At 41.6% G+C, this 15855-nt stretch overlaps 1 protein-coding gene across 1 annotated transcript; it reads right to left on the bottom strand.

Annotated features, from left to right (window-relative positions):
• Positions 1 to 4816: 4816 nt before the first annotated feature.
• Positions 4817 to 9018, bottom strand: LOC106910071 (uncharacterized). The gene is made up of 10 exons (XM_088007567.1): positions 8644 to 9018; positions 8290 to 8439; positions 7735 to 7880; positions 7232 to 7368; positions 7031 to 7124; positions 6616 to 6733; positions 6276 to 6499; positions 5991 to 6162; positions 5686 to 5813; positions 4817 to 5466 (listed from the first exon to the last, which is right to left on the bottom strand). Exons 1-10 carry the CDS (start codon positions 8729 to 8731, stop codon positions 5149 to 5151), a joined length of 1575 nt encoding a protein of 524 aa, XP_087863693.1. The 5' UTR covers positions 8732 to 9018; the 3' UTR covers positions 4817 to 5148.
• Positions 9019 to 15855: the final 6837 nt, after the last annotated feature.

Here is a 15855-nt window from a genome sequence, read left to right as displayed (position 1 = left end):
GTCCATAAGTAGAAAGCAAACGTTTAAGTTGGAGACGTTCACCATCATTGAGGTCTTTAGAGCTTTGAACATAGAGCTCCTCCAGGTGCGGAGGAACCATAGGAGGGCTGACTGCCGAGTCTGCGGCTGGTGAGACACAGGGAGGCCGCACGGCTTCAGCTGGCTGAAGGAGACCAGCCATGGACCCTTCTTTAATGATCACAGCTTTATTGCCAGGATTAAAGAGTCGAAGGGGGACCATTTTGGACGTCTGGGGATTAACTAAGACTCTAGCGAGGAGTACTTTGTGTTTCTCAATAAAACCTTTGGTGGGGCTAAGTATCATATCACTGCGGGCTGTCCCACTTAGATGCATGCGGCCCCTCACAACATACTCCTGTCCTGGTTCCACCAACACTGTTCTGGATATTTTCACTGCATGTGACTTTACGTTAGATTCAGGTTGGAAGTAGGGCACTTCTTCACCAAACAGGATGATGCGGTGTTTGCCGAAGTCAAGGCGGGCTTCAGCTTGTGTAAGGAAGGGATGCCCCAGCAGCACTTCCAACCCTGCTATATCTGCTACAAGGAAATCCACATCCACCTGACGGTTGTTGATGTCGACAGGTATCCGGGCCTCTCCAAGCACTGGCACATCTACAGGCCCCACCCCAAGTAAAGTCTCAACAATTGACGGCTGCAGCTCAGGTCTCATGTCAGGGTGGATGGTATCATAGTAGTGCAACGGCAGCACATTCCTCCGTGCCCCACTGTCCAACACAGCACACACCTCCACTTCATAGATTCGCATGTGGATACTCATTTCTTGGCTTTGGCCTTTCAGGTGGAGCACAGTGGGTCCTTGGGTCTCACAGGTGGAACTGCTAGATGTCAAAGCTTTGGTGTTTTTGTGGGGAGAGGGGCACTGCTTCTGAATATGACCCCAACCTTGACAGTTATGGCAGCGGACTCTCCCTTTTGCCGGATTTTTGCGGCTATTAAATGCTGAGGGTGTGTGTGTGGCAAACCAATTTGGCGAAGAGCTTGTTACAGGTGTAGTTTTGATAACACTTTCATGTTTGTCATTGGCTCTGACCACAGCAGTCCTGGGCCGACGTTCAACCATGCTGCGGGCTCCTGACTGCATGGCACTGGTGACATAAGTTGCAGCCCTTTTGGTGGTTTCATGAGCATGAGCTATTTCATATGCACGGGCGAGTGTGGCTGGTCGGTGCTCTAATAGTTTCTGGACTATTTCTGCATCACCCAGACCATTTGTGAAAACTTCTACCGCAATAGAGTCCTGTTCGACTTCGGCTCTGTCACCATAAGCCACCGCCACTTTCCCATAGATATCATCTCTGAATACATGCAGGGCCTCTCCATATTTTCGTACTCGCTGCCTCAGTTCTACTGCAACAGCAGCGGCGTGATCAGAGGATGGCCCATATGCAGTTTCCAGTTCGTCCACCAGGCGGCGGTAGTCCCACTTGGAAGAGCGAGGGTTTCTGTGGACAATGGCCCCTGCTGCGCCAACCAGGCAGAATTTCAGCTGCACCGTCATTGTCTTTTCAGACCAGTAATTCCCTTCGGCGCAGCTCTCAAACCTGTGCAGAAATTCTTTCCATGGTGTGGTACCATCGTATTGGCCCGGACGTAAAGTGGGGACCCTTTCTCTAGGTTCTCCATCCTCCTCACTGTCGGACAAGGGCTGCTGCAACAGGAAACGGGTTTTATTTGCTTTTAATCGGGACCGGGGCCGTGCAGGGGTTTGCTTGTAACTTATAGTTTCATCCAGTCTCGGGGTACATTGCACGGCGGGAAATGTCACCGGGTTAAATGGGGCCGGCGTGCTGTGTACAAAGCTTTGTATATGAGCAGGAGCAAACGGGTTGGAGTCGGTGTAATTATCTTTCATTTGAAACGTGGGGGCTGGGTCGTAGTGCATGCCCTCGGCTGCATTCCCCACATGAGCATAACCTTGACATTCGGTATCAACGAATGGGTTCGTAGAGCTAACCAGGGGCCGCGGTGCGGTGCAAACATGTCCCCTCCTTTAGCGTACGAGCTAAAACAGCTTTCATCACACAGAAAAGGGTTGTAATGTTCACATTTCCCCACTGTCACATCTTCTGTAGCCTTTCCACACTCTGCGCCCTCGGAAGACATATCCAGCATCATAAACGGGTTGGCATAATCTGTTTCAAGTCCATAGTTTCCACCGGGGTGGCGGGCGGCGGCATCCATCTTGCGGTTGCTAATCAACGGGCTAATGCAGTCTCTCGGCTTTATTGCTAGCCGCTATTATCTCTCTTACTCAAAGCTCACCACTCGTCCTGCAAGGCGAAGAGGTCCCTTCGTGGTCGCCAGTGTTAACCGTTCCTGCTCAATCTGCTGACCGTGGTCTGAAGACACAGGGGAGATGTTTCTCCAGGGCCGAAGTTTCTACTTCGGGGTTAACTCCCTCGCACGCCTCGAACATGAACCGCGCGGTGGCACGGAGATGGTTGAGGTTAACTTTTAATAACTCCAGCTAACAGGTGAAAGCTGCACAGACTTTTCTTACAGCCGCTGCTCCGGTCGTCTCCTACTCACTCACTCCGCCTCACACACACTGTCTCTCCCTCGCTCCTCAAGGATGCAGGGGTTCTTTTAGTATGCAGCGCCCCCCTTCAGACGGGAGGACGACTGCCACACATCTCTTGCACCCGCACAACTCACTAAGCTAAGCATCTCATACAGTGGAGGCACTTTCTGCAACAACTGTATGACACCTGTAAATCAAAAGCTCTGGAACAGCAAAGCTCTTCTACATGAATAACATGAGGTCCGTCTCTTGTACACAAAACTTGAAAAGCACTGAAATGCTCATTCAGACACACTGTTTGCAATGCAAATGTAACAAACAGTAACCTCTCATCTTTCACAACAACCTTGTAGATCTTATGGAAAACTGGCATTTCACAAAAAATTTCTTTACAAACAACTAAATCTTCACGATACATATTTCCATGGTGTTTGGCCCATTTAACATTTAAAACCTTGGTGTTGATTGGTAACTGAAGAGTCTCTGCTATCTCACAGCCCCAGTCCAGTGAATTTAAAGGCACCATTTTACCTGGTCCAATGGTCAGTCTCTTGTGGTCAAATGTATGCCAACTGAAAGCAATGTGACTTTGATGCTTTAATGCCAGGGTTTTGGTAACATTTTTGAAACTTTTCAACTGTTTTTTAAAGAAATTGTGTTTAGCTTCGTATCGCATGCACCAGCTATGTAGAATTGGGCCTGTTTTGAGTATACATGTAGGGTAATGCACCATGAAATGATGCTTTGGGAGCAGCTTCTTCTGTGGAAACAAATGTTTGAATAACCTGTGGTGTTCGGCAATCAGGTGTTTCAAGAAAATAGTAATACCTTTTGATAACACTGGTGAAAAAACAATATTCACTATTTGAAGCAACAGCTGCAGCAAATACCAGTGCTGATCATGTGGACAAACTAAGTCTCCAAAGATGAGTGGTAGGTTACGTAGTAGACACCAGGACTGGATGGCATTTAACCCCAAGTCATTTGAGTCCTCTAACAACTTCACTGTAGGGGGTTTGTTGGTTTGTTCCATGTACCCATAGTTAAAGCTCCTTATTCTCCTGTCTACATCCTTTAATGTTGTGTACTGGTCAACTACATGCAACAAAATCAGCTTCATTTCATACTGTGCCACTCCTTCCAAGATATCATGCATAATATCAACCGAGAAGTTTTCACATGTACTGAAGTACTGCAGTGAATTTAGAATGCATGGCTTTTTAACACCCATAACATATGGAAGTCTGGGATTTGCCTCCATTTTCTGACAATGTTCAGCATGAAGTGCCTGAGTTCGCATAACAATCTTGGGTGAGTCCTCTGTAAACTCTGTCTGAAAGTCCTCTTTCTCAACGAGACAAAAGCGGCAACAGTATCTGGCACTAAATGACTCTACAAAACCAAACAGACAGTGAAGACCAAGGTTGTCACCAGTAACTTGGACAATAGTTCCACGTACTGGCTCATCATACAGGGGAACAGTAATTCCATTCCTCTCCAGGATTTTAACATCCTCCACAATCGGATCAAGTATCTTAGAGAAGCCATAAGTTTTAATGTCCTGCGCATGAAACAGAGAGACCAAGTGAATATTGTGTAGAACAGAATTGTATTTAGGAGAAAAATTTCGCAGTGTGAAATATATAGCTCCCAATTTATGTATTCCCCTTTTTGATCCCAAAGGATTAGCTGTTTCGAAATCATCGTAGAAAAGTTGAATTTGAAGGGCATGATTTTGCTTTGAAAACAGAGCATGACTCTTAAAAAGTTCTCCATCAGACAAGTCTTTAAGAGTTTCATTTAAATTTGACTTGGCCATCATCTCCTCTATGTTAGGGTGACTAAAAATAAACTTTAATGTTTCCAAAATTGGGATGTAAACAAATTTATCTGTAACAACAACCTGATCATAGCCCCCTGTGGTTCGACTACGCAGTGTATCAAATCTGGAACCAAGGACATATTCTACTGGGTCTACACGTCCCCAATTCTCTGCCAAAAAACGAGTTCTTTTACTTTCAGAATTTAATGCCATGAAAGGATTTTCCATTTTCTCAAAACCTTGATCAATTTTGCTCTCAATGTCACTTTTGACAGGTTCTTGTAAAGAAAGACTGCTTTTCACAGATTCTTTTGCTTGATTTTGAATATCATTAACTATTTCTTCCAAGGAAATGACCAAAGAGTTAATTGATCTTTCACTTACACCTGCCACTTTAAGTTCATTAACTGCTGTTGCACAACTAGACACAAGAGATTTCTGAACCAGGACTGTATCAGAAGCAATACTCATAGAGGGCAAATCTCGACTTTCAAATGTCTCTTCAGTTGTAGATGGGCCTTCACCAGGATTAGAAGTTTGTTTATCATGTGCTTTATTAAGATGCTTTCTGAACCCAGAAAATGTGCCATAAACTTGAGCACAACCTGCCTGGCCACATTTAAGACGTTACCAGAGCAAAGTCCGTGGATCACTTTTAAGTGCTTGGTCAGAGAATTAGCATTTGTCTGGTACTTCTTACAAATGAAACAGAACATTCCAACTCAACTTGATACTGAAACAATCATAGCGAAACAACTATTTAACGCAGCATCCGAGCCCGCAACTCTGCAACCCTAGGATTCACTTTGGTTGTGTCAACATCTATCTCATAAATGGCGGTCTGCAGAAAATTGTACACATTGACCAGATCATGGTCATATGAAGTGCCGAACACAAAGTGAGCTTTAAAAAGCTCATCAAAACAGGCAAGAGAGCCTGGTGATTTACAAGGTATGGCATGTTTGTCAATCACAATGAAGTACTTGTGAATCACGCTCCTCTGTGTCCCTACTGCAAGCAGGTATGGTTGACGCCTTTCTGCGATTCCATCAAGGTGCCCCTGGATGCTGGTTCCTGTCTGTGGCAAAAACAGAATAAAACATGATTAGTCTTGGGTTTCAAAGAAGACAGGGTTCTTATAGATAAGGCAAATTACTTTTCAGGACCTCTTTAATGTCACTTGAAATGAAATTCAAGACCAACTTCACAAGAAATACAAATAAATTAAATAAATCAATAAAAGGTGAAGAATAGAGAATTCTGATCAACATAAATGTTCCCTTTACTGTAACCTTACCTTGACAAACTTCACAAGATGTTCACTGGCTTGTCTGGCTGAGAGTTTTCCTGGTCTCTTGCGGCCGTGAGGTGACGGTGGCAGGAGGTGCACAAGGATCAAAATGGATGACATGTCACTGTCCCATCCTGGAAGAAAAAGTAAAATAAACATAAGCTACCAAAACTTCTTATTTGCAGCAGTGTTAACACTTCCAGAGTCAGCTTACCAAACAGTGACGGCAGGAGGAGGTGCATTTATATTGGATCAATTTACATAAAATTCTGTTACATTAAACACTTTCTTTATAATCCAGTCCAACTTACCATTTTCCACTTCTGTTGTGCCTTCAGCATTGTGAAGAAGGTTCTGAAGGTCATCAGACTGTGTGAGACCACGGCTTTGTTCGAGGACTTTCTGCTTGTAGACAGTGGGCCATTTCTCCAGGAACTTTGCAGCGACGGCTTCCCCAAACATCAATATAAAATCTTGCTCAACCTGGAGAATAGATGAAGTGAAGGTTTTAAAAATCATTTTATTAAACTTTCTCACATCCACCTTAACTTAAACTTTGTTAAAAGTAGGTTAAGCTGAAGTGAAGATAAACATACCAATCCTCCTATGTCCAGGAACCTTGGGAAGTCCAAAAAGATACTAGATGACTTCACTGGGTCATGAATCATCTTCTGGCGATAGTTGAAAGTCTGTTTCATCTTCCTCATAACAGTTCCTTCATCAGTTGTGTGCTTCATCAGCGCAATGGCCTCAGAACACAAGCTATCTGTCATAAGGCAGTATTCTTCTCTCAAACAGTCCCTGTCAGTTGTTGGTCCCCCTAAAAAAATATATATGAATGTGACACTCCATCTTAGGATTTAATAAATAAGGCTTGGGAACTTACTGTGCAGTTTGGTTGCAGGATGAGATTTGTACAAGTATAAATACACATACCTGTTTGGGTTTGTGACAGTCTGGGGACCTTCTTTTGTCCATTAGAAGCTTCTCTCTGGACAAACTTCAGTCTCCAAGCCAGATACCCACTCCCATCTTCTGCATTGTAATAATGCTCCTAAAAGTAGGTGAATGATAAATGTTTTTAAAGCTGTGAAAGCAAAGACAGCCGTGAATGCTAGTAGCTGTGATTTACAGATTTTAGTTCACATTGTTTGAATTACATAATTAAAATCTATTCACAAGGTTTATTCTTCAAGCTGCAGTAGCCCAACACTGCAACAATGAACTCTACAAAGGTTTAAAATTTGGAAAGCTAAAAACAAGTAGCACAGATGCAGGGCATGCAAAAAAGAAACATTTTCAGTTCTACTCAAACCATAGCCAATAGGTTGGACTTCTGTTTTGAACTTACATAGCCAAATCTGATCTTAGGATCAGCCAGGTAAGGGAACAAGGTAATAATACCCTTTGCATAGTCCTCTTTGATACATCTGGAAGGACTTGTCCTATAGAGACACAGAAAAAACTATGAGCATTGTTAAAGGAGTAAAAAACACCTTCAAAACAGGTAATTGTGAGAGGTGCATACAAAAAATAAATAATTTCAGCATACCCATGTTCACTTGTCATATGCGCAACCAATATCTTGACCATGTCACGCCGTCTGCCGTCTGTTAGGCTTTTTGTCCGCGCATATTCATTGATGATCCTGTCTCCTCCTGGTTTGTTCTTTAGAACATTTTCAATCATCTTAAGTGATGGTAAAAATATAAACAAAATATAAATCGATACATCACAAAAACACCGTACACAAGACAATTACAAATCCCATTTTATTTCATAAAAAAGAGACAGTATCAGAAGAGCTATAATAGTTATTAGTAGAATAGTAAGTTATGTTAAAAAGCACAAATAGAAACTTCAAGAACTTAAATTTTTTGTGAAGTCCAGAGCCTTCTATGGTAAGGATCTGGACTAAAATATGCAGAGATATGCTGAAGGAAAAAACACAGAAAGTGCTTTATATATATATATATATATATATATATATGTGTGTAAAATATTCAAATTTGTAAAAACTCTATGGAAGTCTGCACAGTTATCTGCATAGCTTACTTGGGCAAGAGAGGTGTCTTCAGTTTTCTGTCTTGTTGCAGGACTGTGTTGCAATATAATGGTGTCATCGGAGTCCACTTCAGTTTCTCCACTGGAACTGGTAAAGGAGCTGCTTGCTGCACAACTTAGCTGATCCATAGGATTATCTAAACATTTTGTTGGTAGAGTTAACAGTAGCCAACACACTAACATTGAAACCATGAAAAAAGAGATTATTTTAAATAAATTAAACCATCAAGTCACCTGATGAGCTCTTCTCACACGAAACAGTCTGATACAAACACAACTAACTCATGCACATTTTTCTCTGTTCATTGTAATTACCCACTGAAACACTAAAAATAGGTTAAATTGTTGATGTAGGATGTTTCCACATGTGTGAAATGCTACAAAGGTGAATGCTTTTATGATCTCATCCTAGATTGGTGATATCAAATAGACATCAACATGTCTATACTGATCTGGAAAGCAATTTCTATCCCTATTGGTCAAACCCATAAGGATGACCAAAAATAGTTCACAAAAATAAGCACATGACACTTCAAAACAACTTACCTTCTGGATTGAGATCTTGTGCTTCACAAATTTCCAGCACACCAAGGTTTGGACTTTTCAAAAGGAGCTCAAAAACCTCCTCATCCACTTCAGTCTTCGAGTCATCAAAGACTTTTAAGTCCAACGTTGGGATGCTGAACTTTTTTGCAGCTGTGAACATAGCAAATTATTTATTTATTCTATATTTGAACATATGCAAATAACAATTAAAATAAGACATAAAAAGTAAAATTAAATAAAAAAAATAAATAAATCTGAAAAGTTGGTAACGCATCTATTTTGGCACCATTCCCAAAACGTTTTTGATAAACCTAATATGTGAAAATGCTGTAAACTTGTTTTGTTTGCACTCACCACATTCCAAAAAAGAACTGTAAGTCAGTTGGCCTTCAAAACAGATGTATTTCTGTCGATCTCTGTATTTGATACGCAATGCTTGCATCCTGCATTATGTAAAAATGAATAAAAAATTAAGATAAAAGATTGAAACCATCATGGAGGTGGCTAACAACTATCCTTAATGGGCTAGGCTCTTTACTTGAATTTAGCCAATCACCACAGCTAAGACGGGAAAAAACATATCAGCTCCATACAACTCGATGTAAACGGGGTTTATGAACAAAAAAGTCAGTCAAAAATGTTTTACTGACAACTTGCATAGTTTACATACAAAGCACGACTTTAATTCTGTTTTTTTTATCGCTGCTCTACGTTCAAGAAAAGTTACTAGCATAGTCCTCCCGCGCCATTTTCTGGGCGGAACCCTGGCTCCACATGCTAGCAGAGCCAGCTTCGACTGTACAGCTAGCTCCTCTTTTAAACTCCGTTCCTCAGCTTAAAAATAGCGACAGCCTTGACTTGTGAAAATTAAAAAATGGACGTAGATTGTACAACATTTATGTTTTTTCTGCTTACATTGTTGTAAACGGCTAAATTAAGTTAGCTGAAGCACACATGCTAACTAGTTAGCCAACCATGTTAATTCCTCGCTGCACCCCTCCTTCCCCCACGAACACACAGCAGCACGTCATCTTTACACTAGAGATTAATAGTCTTAATAATAAAAAAAATCATAAAACCCCATGTAAAATATATCTACAACTCATTTGGGGACTTACCTGGCACACAGCTAACCGTCGCCTCCGTTCCAATGCGGGATAACAAGATGGTGGAAGAAACGAAACTTAAGGAACTTCAGTGGGCGTGTTCTTGTTTTACTCTGTTATGATTTACTCTATTTTTTTGTTCCGATTCTATTGACCAATTGAAATGATTTCACTCTATAATGTATAAAAATGACACTTTCAGATGAAAATAATGTTAACTCCGAAAAAATTACTCTCCTATTTTTCCTGTGTAGCTGTTCAAAATATGAACAGGAGATGGAAAAACTGAGAGAAGCTATGTATAATCAGGAACTTGAGGCCAGTGTCCCACAGGTGTCCGAGGTAGCGGGGAGAGACGCACCCGGGATCTTCTCTCCCCGCAGCCTCCGTTCCACACGTCGAGGCACCGTCTCTCCCCACTACCTCGGAGACGCGGGGACACATTGTAAATAATTTGTGGGAAAAATGGATAGATTTGCAGAAGTAGTAAATTAATCCCCCTGCCCCCGCGTCTTTCTCAGCGGGGAGACACGCAGCGGGGAGAGAAGATCCATGCTGCGTCTCTCTCAGCGGGGAGAGACGCACCCGGGATCCTCTCTCCCGGCAGCCTCCGTTCCACACGTCGAGGCACCGTCTCTCCCCACTACCTCGGAGACGCGGAGGACACATTGTAAATAATTTGTGGGAAAAATGGATAGATTTGCAGAAGTAGTAAATTAATCCCCCTGCCCCCGCGTCTTTCTCAGCAGGGAGAGACGCAGCGGGGAGAGAAGATCCATGCTGCGTCTCTCTCAGCGGGGAGAGACGCACGGGATCTTCTCTCCCCGCAGCCTCCGTTCCACACGTCGAGGCACCGTCTCTCCCCACTACCTCGGAGACGCGGGGACACATTGTAAATAATTTGTGGGAAAAATGGATAGATTTGCAGAAGTAGTAAATTAACCCCCCTGCCCCCGCGTCTTTCTCAGCGGGGAGAGACGCAGCGGGGAGAGAAGATCCATGCTGCATCTCTCTCAGCGGGGAGAGACGCACCCGGGATCTTCTCTCCCCGCAGCCTCCGTTCCACACGTCGAGGCACCGTCTCTCCCCACTACCTCAGAGACGCGGGGGCACACATTTTCAATAATTTGTGGGAAGATGGATAGATTTGCAGAAGAAATAAAATAATCTCCCCACCCCCGCGTCTTTATCAGCGGGGAGGAGAGACGCAGCGGGGATCTTCTGTCCCCGCAGCCTCCGTTCCATACGTCGAGGCAGCGTCTCTCCCCACTACCTCGGAGACGCGGCGGTACATGGCAAATGAAGACACATTTTCTAAGTCTTTTCTTAGTTTGTAGTTTTTGTAATAAATCATTGTTGCTAAAAGTCAACAAAATTTCATACCGAGTTGTTGACTATTTATTTTTGTGTCAATATAACTGGTGTAAAATATTTTACCTGATGCCTGTGACGTATCCCCCTTGAGTGTATTTGTGAGTTCTGCTTTAAATAGAAACTGAATTTTACAGTGTAATAAGCGCTCTGATGGCTTACGGTTATGTTGATGCATAAGCGAGTGACGCAAAGCGTTTTTAATCATTATCAGTTTCTCAGACATGGCACTGCATCTTGCTAGAGGAAGTGTGTGTGTAAGACTGACACTGACAACGCAACGCCCTGTGTGATACTGGATTTGGAGGCACTGATCCTCATCCCAGTCACTTCACACTCAGCTGCAAACTCCTCCAGTGAGAATTGTAGATCACGACTTAATGATGCCAGTAGGACCACATCATCTGCAAAAAGCAGAGACATGAGCCTAAGGCCACCAAATCAGATTCCCTCAATACCTTGGCTGCACCTAGAACAGAATCTGTAACAAAGGGCAACCTAGGCAGAGTCCAACTCTCACTGGAAATGAGCCCGACTTACTGCTGGTAATGCAGACCAAGCTTTATCACTGGTTATAAAGGGATCTAAAAGCCCATTTCAAAGGGCCTAGTACCCTACATTCCCAGAGCAGCCCCCAGAGGATTCACAAAGGGACAATGTCAAACGGATTCTCGTCCAAGCATAGAGTGTTTGAGTGAGAACTCCTATGCACCCTCTAGAACCCTGCTGAGAGTGTAAAGCTGGTCCAGTGTTCCATGACTGGGACAAAAATTGCACTGCTCTTCCAGAATCCAAGTCTGACTATCTGATGGATCCTCCTTTCCAGAACCCTTGAAAAGACCTTACCAGGGAGGCTTCAGAGTGTGATCCCCCAGTAGTTGGAACACACTCTTTGGTCCCCTTTTTTGGAATAGGGGGTCCAGCACCTGGTTTGTCAATTCAGGGGAACTGTCCCTGTTGTTCACACAATATTGTCCCTGTTGTTCACACAATATTGCAAAGTTGTATCAACCCCACAACATCAAGAACTTTCAGGAACTTCAGGAAAATCTCATCCATCCACAGGGCCTTGCTTTGCGGTACTTTTTACCCACCTCAGTGACATCTGCACCAGGGATTAGAAAGCATGACCCAAGGTCCTCACTCTCAGCTTCCTCAGTTTAAGACGTGCTGCTGAAATTGAAGAGTTCTTCACAGAATTCTGTGCAATGACACACAATGCCCCGAGTGGAGGATGGTGAACCATCTGGTCAAGACACCAGATGGTGGACCAGAATCACCTCGAAGTCAACAATATCCATCTAGGTCTCACTGAATGTTGAAGTTCCCCAGTACAACATGGAAGTTTCTCTCCAATGACTCCTAAACGATTGGGTAATCTGAACTACTGTTTGTACAAACAGCCAAACTCATCCACCCTCACGTAGGAGGAGGGACCCTGCTGTGTTTTTCACCGTTTGAACTCCAAAGTACATTTACCAAGATGGGGAAGCAACAAGTATGCCAAACTAAGTCCTTCATGTTAACACTCAACGGTACTCCTGTGATAATTCCTTTGCTTTCATTATTTATTTTTTCACCCACTTTCACAACTGCTCTAATTTTGACTTTACACAACCCTCCAAGCTTTTTTGCCTTTTCAACTTGCCCTTCCGAATTACATCCAATCAAAAGATTTCCATCTCTCAGTATCTTAGTGTGTTTAATTTCCCCAATATGTGCTTTAAGTGCTTTCGTTAGTTTAAGTGGATCAATCTTCTTGACTCCTTCTCCTTCATCAAATCTTATTATAATGTTCAGGTTTAGTCTTTTTGGCGCTTCTTTTCCTTCCTCAGTTCCTTCATTATCGGTGTCTTCAGTGCTTTCCTCATTTCCTTTTTTCCTCTTTCTTTCAGCAGGACGCTGCTTCTTTCCATCCTTTCCCACTCTTTATCTTCATTCTGTCCACTCCTTCCTTTCTCATCACTACAATCCATACTATTACAGTCACTTCTTTCTAAAGCCATCGTTGTCATGTTCCGACTTAAGTCGCATTTACCACCGCGAGCTGCGCTGGGTTCCGTCTTCCCGTGTGCCTTCGTATGAAAGCGTTCCCGACCGTTCCTTCTTCTTGGGTTTTTGTGGGATCCGTCCTTATTTTTATTTCAATCAAACATATTAAAAGGTTTACAGAACAGTTTGCATGCAATCACAAACAAAAACACACCTTAATTTTTCTTAAATTTATTTGGTGCAAATCATTGATATCATACTCAAAAATAGTTTTGTTTTTTTTTAAGGCTTTTAAATCAAGCTAACAACCACAACAAAACCCCTCCGGTTTTATATTTTACTGAGTTATTTTTAAATACCGAATTAAAGCTTTATGACCGATACGTCTGACATGTATTTGTAGTAAATATTCTTAATATCCTGTTCAAACTAGGACATAAATTGTAAATAAAGGTTTTTTAAAAAATAGAATAGACACGTCATCTTATTTGTTTCTAAGTGGTCAGTATCGGTCGCTTCGGGAACGGTACAGCATTCAATGAGAGCCCTTCAAGTCATGTGACGCCAGGGCACCTGACAAAACGTCAATATGTGACGAGTTGGGAGTGAGAATGTGTTGGATATCAAGAGACACCCCTGCTCTTTAATTAATTGGATCGTCCCCTTCAAGCCCCATCCTTCTCTCCCCCCTCCCATTCTTGTCAAGTCCATTCTTATTTTGCATGAAAGGTCTTCGTTACCAGGAATGGTCCCACAAATGATGCGCCCGGCACCCAGACAGAACTACCAGCGCACTGGACTCCCGCTGGAAGGTGAGCTTCACTGCTTTGGTAGAGGGCCCAGAGAGAGGCGGGCTGGAGTTCAGCTATTTTATTTATAGATAAATGAAATTAAATAAAAGAAAGGTTAATATGCTTGAATTATTTGAAACACCGCCTTCTCAGACTGAATCTGTTTTATTGCTATTATAATCATAAATTATTCAGCACTAATAATTTTAACTGTTTTCAAATTATTAGTGCTGTTTTCAAATTATATCATGTCAAAGCATGTTTGGTGTTTTTTTCCACTGACATTAACACTACATGTTAGCCAGATTCCAGACAACGTCTGACACAAAACAGGCAAATTAAGTCAAAATTATTTTAGTACTAATTTAAATTGTTCTTTATTTTACATGCACATTTTAGGAGAAGTCATAAAGTGATTACAGTTATAATAGAAGCGACACAGGACACGGGGCTACAGTTCAACCAGAAGGCCTGAGATCAAATCTTGGCCTTGAGTATTTCTGAATGAAATTTATATGTTCTCTCTATATGGGTTGTTAAAAAAAGCATGACTATATAAGGTTAATTCTGTGATGGACTGACAGCAAAACAAACAATCAAAATAAATAAATAAAAAAAAAAATCACATATATAATTTCATAAATTAGCAAGCCCCACATGAATAAGCCTGTTCAGTAGTGAATGTATGGATGAATTGAACTGAAACAGGACATAGGACATAGCTATGCCTACCCAATCTAACCCAAGGTTTTCTTACCAAACAGCTTGTCCACCCAGTGAACTATTAGAGTCCATCTGACACTGAAGTAAAAAAAAAGAAGGTTAATTCCTGTTTTTATTAGCACTTTAACAATTTGTTTTAGATTATCTATGTCTACCTACTCCAAAATAAGGTAGGTTGTTGTAAGATTAGGCTGTTTAGGAGACAGGGATGCATTAGATTCTGAAACTGGGTCACTGTTGAACCTCAGCAGAGAGAAGAGCAGCAATATTCAGTGCAGCAGTTCCAGGAAATAAAGCGAATATTCCTATTTTGATTCTAAAGAAAGGAGAAAAGTATGGAAGAAAATATGTGCCATCAGAATTTGAATAAAAAATGCATCCGAATTCAATAAAAAAAAATTCAGTGTCATTATTTGTACATGTTTGCAATTTTCATATGTTAAAAAAATTCACATTCCTATTTCAAAGATAAAATTTTCAATAAATATATTTTTTCAGTGTTAAAAAAATTCAGCATATAAAAAAAATTCAACCTTTAAAAATTCAAATGCAATATTTTCAGTGTCCTAAAAATTCAACTTGCTCAAATTCGCCGTCTCAAATTCAGCGTCAAAAAATTCGCTGTACAAAAATAGCAAGGTTACTTCACGTCACAGACATTAGCAATCGTTGTCAGATTTCAACACCCAGCCAATCACATGACGCAGGCGTCATATTGAAGAAATACCAGCATCACCGAGGCTAGCGACCATGGAGGCAAACGCAAACCCCAACCCCAACGGTGAGTCTATGCTTTCATATTTCTGTAGTATATTTTATTTTGCGCATGCGGTTGGATACATTATCTTAAAGCTTGATTTAAAACAAGGGTTTGGGCCGTTGTTAATATTACACCACGTATTGCTGGCATATTAGTTTTCGCTACGTCCTAGGCCCCACAACCCCCTCCCCCCCTTCTCTTGACTGTTCCACACCCAGTGTGTTTTATTTCAAAAAAAACACCACTTGCGCCAAGTCTAGAATCTTTAAAGAGAACTGATTAGTGGCGACTTTCCGGGTTTTCTTTGTATGTTGTCTTAGGTGAGACTGAGACGGGCAGCCTTAGTAAAGTCGGAATTTTCCGGGAGATGCTACCGCTAATGTAGCAAGCTAACATGGCTGCCTTGTATGCTTCAAGGAGGGGGCTGTGAACTCTTCCGACATTAATTATAACCACAACCTCATTCTGTTCAGCTACTGTATTGTTCATGTGACTTCATTTATGAATAAATTAATCAATTTATGGTAATTATAGCGTCCTCCAAACTACTGCTTCTCTTATCTGACAAGTGTGGATAATATTAATTTACATTCTTTTTACTTTGCGGTACAAAACGTCGTTCTGTTACCTAGCAACATTAGAAACAACGTCCTTTGTTTTTTCAATTGATTTTAACTTATTGTGAAGAAAATATAAGTACACCTGTTAACTTATTTTAGATTAAATATCATTATTTAATTTATATTATTGTGATTTCTCAATACTGACCTACTGATTTCAAAATACTTTATTTTTTATTTTACTGACAATGTTTTTGACATTT

This window comes from Poecilia mexicana, unplaced genomic scaffold, assembly GCF_051168715.1.
Source record: "Poecilia mexicana isolate PSO_F unplaced genomic scaffold, ASM5116871v1 scaffold_7, whole genome shotgun sequence".
NCBI classification, from domain to species: domain Eukaryota; kingdom Metazoa; phylum Chordata; class Actinopteri; order Cyprinodontiformes; family Poeciliidae; genus Poecilia; species Poecilia mexicana.
Note: the sequence above shows the minus strand (reverse complement) of the source record. Positions and strands in the feature narration are given on the sequence as shown.

What these genes read in the sequence shown, in the direction of transcription:
- LOC106910071 (XM_088007567.1), bottom strand. Translation starts at nt 8,731, where the DNA reads ATGCAAGCATTGCGTATCAAATACAGAGATCGACAGAAATACATCTGT. An exon ending in ACTGTCACAAACCCAAACAG is followed by an intron (nt 6,500 to 6,615) that starts GTATGTGTATTT and finishes ATATTTTTTTAG; the next exon opens with GGGGACCAACAACTGACAGG. An exon ending in CACAACAGAAGTGGAAAATG is followed by an intron (nt 5,814 to 5,990) that starts GTAAGTTGGACT and finishes TTTTTCTTCCAG; the next exon opens with GATGGGACAGTGACATGTCA.